This window comes from Mytilus edulis, chromosome 14, assembly GCF_963676685.1.
Source record: "Mytilus edulis chromosome 14, xbMytEdul2.2, whole genome shotgun sequence".
NCBI classification, from domain to species: domain Eukaryota; kingdom Metazoa; phylum Mollusca; class Bivalvia; order Mytilida; family Mytilidae; genus Mytilus; species Mytilus edulis.
Genome location: NC_092357.1, coordinates 42721660 through 42729081, shown reverse-complemented (window position 1 = coordinate 42729081; position 7422 = coordinate 42721660). Strand labels below are relative to the sequence as shown.

General features: G+C 31.3%; 1 protein-coding gene across 1 annotated transcript; it reads left to right on the top strand.

The window, feature by feature from the left end:
- Positions 1-674: 674 nt before the first annotated feature.
- On the top strand, positions 675-6938 carry LOC139502596 (uncharacterized). Its single transcript, XM_071292132.1, has 6 exons — positions 675-758; positions 1870-1909; positions 2877-3191; positions 4792-4901; positions 5434-5644; positions 6564-6938. Exons 1-6 carry the CDS (start codon positions 711-713, stop codon positions 6707-6709), a joined length of 870 nt encoding a protein of 289 aa, XP_071148233.1. The 5' UTR covers positions 675-710; the 3' UTR covers positions 6710-6938.
- Positions 6939-7422: the final 484 nt, after the last annotated feature.

The window sequence follows — 7422 nt, the reverse complement described above, 5'->3', positions numbered from 1 at the left end:
AATACTAATGATTCGCTCCACAGTTAAAATGAAAGAATAGTATCATTATTCGACAGTAAACATGACTAGCATTACGAAATCATCATAGTGGAATTTAGTTAAATATGAAGAAACTGAATGACAAAACATATTCTACGTTATTCAACTTTAATAATTGTATTAAAATGAATATTTTTTACTGCAACAACATCTCACCTGTTAGTTATAAAGCACCTGCACGATCTGTTCGTGAAATGTCCTAAAATTCACCTATTTTGGTATATATTTCACAGTTGGATGGCTTTAGGCGCGATAAATCCCGCTCGCATCTCTTACTTTGTTTTATTAGTATTATGTATTTCTGAACATATACATTTTAACAGTATTTTTCTTCATTTTCTTCAAAAATTAAAAAAAGTTCGTCTGTTTATTTATCATTCTACATTAGACATTTATGGCATATACAGTAAAAATGATATTTTAGGATCCGCACTTTACATACACTGTATAACATAATACCTTATGAACATCATGAAAAAAGTTAAAACAGATTCGGATTATTTTAAAATATCAAACTGTGTTATTTACCATCCTTTTGATATAAGAAAAAGATATGAAGTATGTAATTTTAGATAAATGTTTTTTTAGCTCTATCAGTTGAACATCAAGTTTTTATCGTTTTTAAATGCAGCAAGAGAGAATTCAATCAAGCAAGAAAAGAAAATAGCAAAATGGTGTTTGAAAATATAGATAAAAACCGGTTGCCAAGTTTCCAAGTGGTAAGTCGTTGGTTGTGAGTAGTTTTATAATAGACCACGTGATTAAGATATGACATAAATTAATGACCAGTTTTATTTCATTATTAAAATGACAATTAAATTTTAACATTTAATTCATTTGAATTTAACATGTATTGATGACAATTTGGGTTTTACTGTCTTTTGATCTTTTTGGTTTTTAAAGGTTAAAGCATAAACAAAAATGTCTCCGGTTTTAAGACTGAAATACCAAAAACTTACGTCGTTACAATTAATATTAAGATACAAAATAATCTTAATTTTTGTTTTTAACTTATCGGTACAATAAAGGTACGTTATCAGTGATTACTTTAGATAAATCCTATAAAGCCAAATTTTTCATAACCATTTAAGCCTATTTATGCAGGATTAATAAAAAAAAATTTTTTTTTTGGGGGGGGGGCGGCTTTATAGCTTGCTGCTTCGTTGTGAGCTTATGCTCCGTACTTTGACCTATAGTGTGTTACTTTTACATATTCATTGTTGACAAGCGGATGATGGTAACTGAAGTTACCACGATCCCAATACAGTGGAGGGGAATCCCCGTAAGATCTTTTACTCTTAATTTCTATGTTTTTACATAAATGTAACCAAACGACCGCTGAGTAATTTTAGCCGCATTTCTGTAAAAACAAAGAAATTACGAGAGAAAGATCTTACGGGGTTCCCCTCCGCCATATTGGGATCGTGGTAAGTTCAAGTATCATCATCCACTAGTCAACAGTAATATTGTGACTTGGATGGAGAGTTGTCTCATTGGCACTCATACAGTCGTAGTACCATATCTTCTGTTAGTTCATACTGAGTTCGAAGTAATGTGGTGCGTTACATTGTGTGCTCTGTTCGTTGGAGATTTTTAAGTGATACATACATGTTCTGTTTCATAATCAAATACACTGATTGTCTCATTTTCTGATCACCTTGTAATTTATTAATGGGGGGAAGTTTAAAACTATATCTTGTTTCAAAATTTTCATATTTTCATATAAATGACATTAAGTCTTTGCTGGAGTGTAAAATAAAGTATGCTTTTATTGTATGTATTTTGTTAGATTTTTAACGACTACTGTATTGACAATTTCTATTTGAACAGATATGTCTATTGTTACTGCTCCGTATAGAATTATCAAATGGTGAGTACTGACAACACTCTATGCGAATACACCTCATATTAAATTATATCTTCGATTACTTTAAATTCTTTAAAATACGTACGTGATATTTTACGGCAAATCTTTATATTATACATTTACATACAATCAATTACAAACGAAAGTGAACCAACGCCTGGTGAGTCTGTAGTACGATAGAGTCCGTAAAGTGGATACCCGAGGGTATGCACGGTCGTTATGATAAAAACATAAAATGTAGAGAGTCTTATAACAACAACAATTTAGGAACTGCTGCAGAAAATTTATTGATCGACATGTTTCCTTCACTTTCACTTTCAGTACGTTGCTATTAATAACGTTACTTACCATTGTAACATTGTGACGTTTAAATTTTAACAACCCGATTTTTTACTTCAACATGATTTTATGTATTGTTTTTATCCTGATGACGGTGCCCTAGGCACCGAAACATCTCGATCAATAAATTTTCTGCAGCAGTCCCTAAAGTGTTGTTGTTATAAGACTCTCTACATTTACATACAATAATGTATGCGAGGAAAATATCGATGGCACTACAACTTCACGAGCAAAAATAGAGACGAAAGATGTCACAGTAGTATTCTGCAGAAAGCCGAAGACATACTAAAATGCAATGGCAAGAAAGCAACACGATTAAAAGACAAATATATACAGCATACAAAAACTTAAGACTGAGCAACACAAATCCCATTATAAACGGGGATTGATCGCACGTAATCTGACAGGAGGAGCAGATACAATGATATGTTGCATCCGTTTTAAGTACTTACAGAGCAACGTTAACCATAACACCATGATGCATAATACACATATATTAAGGTTTACATAGTCAATAAGATCCTGGATGTAATTTTAATAAATTGGAATAAAAATAACAGTTTAGCCCATACCTATTCAATAAATGATATATTCTACTGCATATTGGTTTGTTATTACTAATTTATTACAGGATCAGTATCATGGAGCTTAGCCACTAAACCAGCAGTATTTGGAAAAGATATTGAATTACACTGTAATTTGGATGATAATACTACACTTAGCAACCACAGACATTGGAGTAAAGGTGACAACGTTAAAGTATTGGTAGTAAATGGCAAGACTGTAAACGATACAAAATATTCCGAAAAGTTTGACAAGGCAAAACGTACCTCAATTTTAACTATTACGTCATTAGAATCTGGTGACGTTAACGTGCCATATACATGCCAACATGGTTTTCATACGTACAAGAAAGTTTTAAATATGACCGTGGAAAACTTCGAATGTAAGTATATCTGCAAAATTTTATGTTCAATAGGATTTGGTGCGTTTCTCTTCAAATTAATATTTTCAATAAAGATATGAGAAAACTATCCTCTAAATTGTAGAAAAAACTATTGTCGTACATTCTGTACCGCGACACGAGGACACATCGTTATTCTTCGTTATACTTAATAAAAATGTGAAAGAAAATCCGAAACAAGAGTAGAAAACAACCCGATAGATATAAGAAGATTTAGTATGAGAGCTTATGAGACAATTCTTCATCCAAGTTACAATATGTAACTGTAAGCAATAAAAAGTCAAAGTATAGCATTTAACACGGAGGCCACCAATGGGTCTCAAACACAGCAAATCATATTCTTAAACAATTCATTTAGAACTATATTTTTTTCATTATCCGTTGTCAATATTGTATTCCACCACGTTCTACAATGCCTGTTTATAAATTGAAGAAAGCCACCTTTTAAAATTCTTTGATGTATAATTTTAAAATCATAAACAAAAAAAGTAATATTTTGCTCCTTAAAATTTAATTTTTGTTAATATTATGACCATGTAAGCGTACGAAAAAAACGTCTAGTGTTTATGTTTGACATCAGAAGTATACCTATGACATCACTTTGGTAAGATGCAAAAGAGAAGGTAACAGTTTTTGCGTTTTTAAGTAGACATATTTACTTAAATGGAATCTATTTTAATATCTGGCATTATAGAGATAACTGTGTTGTGTTTTAAGCTTGGTCTTCAAAACTTTACATTATTGTTTCAAATATCCCTTTACATAGCTTAGTTTGCGACAGTAAAAATTATGTTTTACAAATGCTAAGCAATAAATACAACATAGTTACATGTATTCTTTAAATAAACACTATTCAGCTTATATACGTTTTAAACAACTATAAGTCCCCGTACGGCCATACAGATAAGCAATCTATAAAAAGCCTCAACATTACAAAATATATAATAATTCAATCCAGAAAAATAACGATGTGAATATACAGAATAACAAACTATACAAAATATGTTAGACATTAATAAAAAAAGACAACCACGGGATTTAAGCGCCTAAATTTGTACTGGCATATACAGAATGCAAATGTTACACATTTTAGCCTTCAGTTAAAATGATGCAAACATTACCGTTATAAACATAGTATTGCTAAAATATGATTTTCATAGATACATTATTTTAATATGATTTCAATAGAGAACACATTTTTGAACAAATCATATGTTATGAATTTGTTGTCGGCAATTATGAGTACTTCGGTTCGGCAGTCTTTTTAAGATTGTATTTCAATATTTGTAAGGATATCCCTCAAATGCAATGGTTTTATTAGATCCATGCCTCCAACTGTACATAAACAGTAAAGACAATCAATATTAAAAAATGTTTTAGGGTAAGCACATCATGCCATAATTGTCATATATATTTATTGCGTCTAGAAGTGAGAGCAGAAAACAGTTATAACATGTATCGGCATTACTGAAATTAACAACATATCAATATACACTTTCGAAAATGTACATATGGAACCCAATGTTTACTCTTAAAATATCAGTTGATAGCATTGTAACAACATTGAACGTGATATATTTAGACCATCCAAGAAGCAACAACACTATTTTCAAGCAAGATGACGACCATATATCATTTTTGATGAAATTTGAAAAAGTGTTTCCACTTCCTGCTTGCAGAGCGTCTATTGGGGTATGTTGTTAAATCACTGTAAAATTTGTCAATTATGACACAAGTGCATTAAAAGTCTTTCAATTTTATTTGGTAAACAAAGCCCCAAAATATGGAAAACAAACAATCAAATTACATCAAATCTTTCAAACTACAAAAATAGTGTGTGAGGGTGAATATATCCCTTTGAAATAACTGAAAATAACATTTTGATATGGAAAAACACTGTTTCTCAAACAAATTAGTATGTGAAAATTATAGAGTGTATGTCGGTAAAAAAAGAAACACAAACAAATCTAGAAGCATATTCTTCCCCTACATATGATATGAAAAGAACAGTATTAAATTGTCTCCTTCGCGAATGGTTTATCGTTAAATTGCATCATATTTCCACCTTACAGGAAACTCTTTGTCGTTTGAAGGTTTTATGAACTGTTTTTGTAATATGCAATTTAGTGTTATGTTCTCATCATATTTTAAGTTGAAACAATTGATTACGTTGGTGAAAATTGAGAACTGAATATATACTTATTCTATAAAATTTTATTTATAGGGTAAGAATATAACGCAATTGTTGAACATAAGTTCTGTTCGAAATCATGTATTTTACAAAGTTGGAATCAGCCTGAAGTATCATCACATCTCGAAAGGATGCATTCACCATCCGTTCGAGCTAGACTGCTGCGTCGGAACAAAGACTATCAAACAACGTTTTGAGACAGCGAATGATGTTTGTCTTCAGATTGAACAGAAAGCAAAACAAGGTATGTTTAATTTTTATCGTGTAAGATTAATTTTATGCAAACAATTTTTTTCCTCCTCAATTGTATAGGCGTCACTGTGGCCTCACTGAGACGAAGAGAAGCAATGCAAGCGCTGTTCTTTTGTTTTATTTTTGTGTATTTTGCTGATGGAGTGTCAAAAAAATCATTTTATCATCACTTATCCAAATTAATCCAATCTTAGCCACAGTTATCTTTGTTGTATCTGGTTCAAAAATATGTCATTGTTTCGACTCAGAATTTGTGTTCAACTGTCGATTCATAGTGAATCTTTTGTGCAATCCTCGACCCGAAGTTGAATACAGGATCATGTTGGATCTTGGTTTTTTCTCTTATAATCACAGATAATTTTCCGACAGGCTGAAACGGAAATTCGTTTTGGAACTTACATATTGAAGCGCCTGTTGTTGGCGTTAGATTTCATTGTACCTATATATAGTAGACTGTAGCTAGTTAAATCCACTTACTTTGAGGCTATATCTGTCACAGTCTGAAATTTGCAGCTTGTATATGATTTTTTGAAACTGATATATTTCTAACCAAGCAACGAATAGTTTGATAAAAAAAAACTGTCGCCAATGCTTTTTGAATTTTGTTTATTTGATGCATATGGTGCTCCAGATATTTTTTAGGCACCTCTCTGATAATTCTCAACTTCCAAAAATTTAATAACAAGGAAAACAATATGTTGAATAAATGGTATGTTTAAATCGTGAAAGATTGAATGCGAATTAATATTCACAGAAAAGTTACATTTCCAGTGTAACATGGCTATACGAGTTGTAAGCATCAACAAAGGATGGTTTAACATGTTTTTTAGATTAAATAGTTCTTATCATTGGTTATACTTTCCAATAATCATACATTGTACATTATTCTAACGAATCATATTAATTTTCAGTTCATCAGAATCAAGACAAAGACCAGACTCTTGGACTAGTGGGACGCGCGGTATTTATACTATATATACCAGTGGTGGTTGTTGGCGGCTTCATTGTTGCCAAGGTCATCGACGAATGTAGAAAGTGTACTAGATCATTTAGATAATCAGATAATTTACATTCTGAGTTACTTTTCAAATTGAAATTTTGTCAACAGTGATCCAAAATACGTTACTATTAGAATGGAACATGTATTTATCAAATGTATTATATGCTATAATGGAGCAAATTTTCTTAAAAAGTATATCTGACTTTGAATATTTATTCTCTTAAATTACTGTTAACGCATCTACGATCTAGTAAGATCTGAAGCATTAAATAAATTATCAATTTTTCAAATCTTTAAGCATTCATACTCTATCCTTACATGGAGGGACATGTAATTGTTTAGTTCTTCACTTGCCGTCCGTTGTCGTCGTGCGTTGATGTGTCGCTTTAAACCAGGTTTAGTCAAACATTGTCTACATATAAAAATGTCTATATTAAATCAGGATTGTGACAGATGGGTTCTATTCGTTTGATGTGTTCGAGCTTCGGATTTAGCCATTTGATTCGGAACGTTTTCTCGGAGTTCGGTACTTTTAATTTTTTTATTTTACTTTTTAAACTTTTTTTTAGACTCTTCTGAAAATATCATTCTTGATATTACCAAACTTTCGTTCAATGTTCCTTGTACGATCTTGTTTTAAACTGTTCCCTTGGGTTTTTTCATTTTTACTAGCATAGTCACTGTTGCTAGAAATTTAAATTTATCCTTTAGATGATATATTTTCAGTTAGAGTAAAGCTGTCTGGCAAAAAAAAGTGAACACGCTCGAAA

Bases quoted from the DNA above. Each gene is read 5' to 3' on its own strand.
- LOC139502596 (XM_071292132.1), top strand. From the start codon at position 711: ATGGTGTTTGAAAATATAGATAAAAACCGGTTGCCAAGTTTCCAAGTG. The intron at 1,910-2,876 runs GTGAGTACTGAC...AATTTATTACAG, and splicing joins CCGTATAGAATTATCAAATG to GATCAGTATCATGGAGCTTA. The intron at 5,645-6,563 runs GTATGTTTAATT...ATTAATTTTCAG, and splicing joins TGAACAGAAAGCAAAACAAG to TTCATCAGAATCAAGACAAA.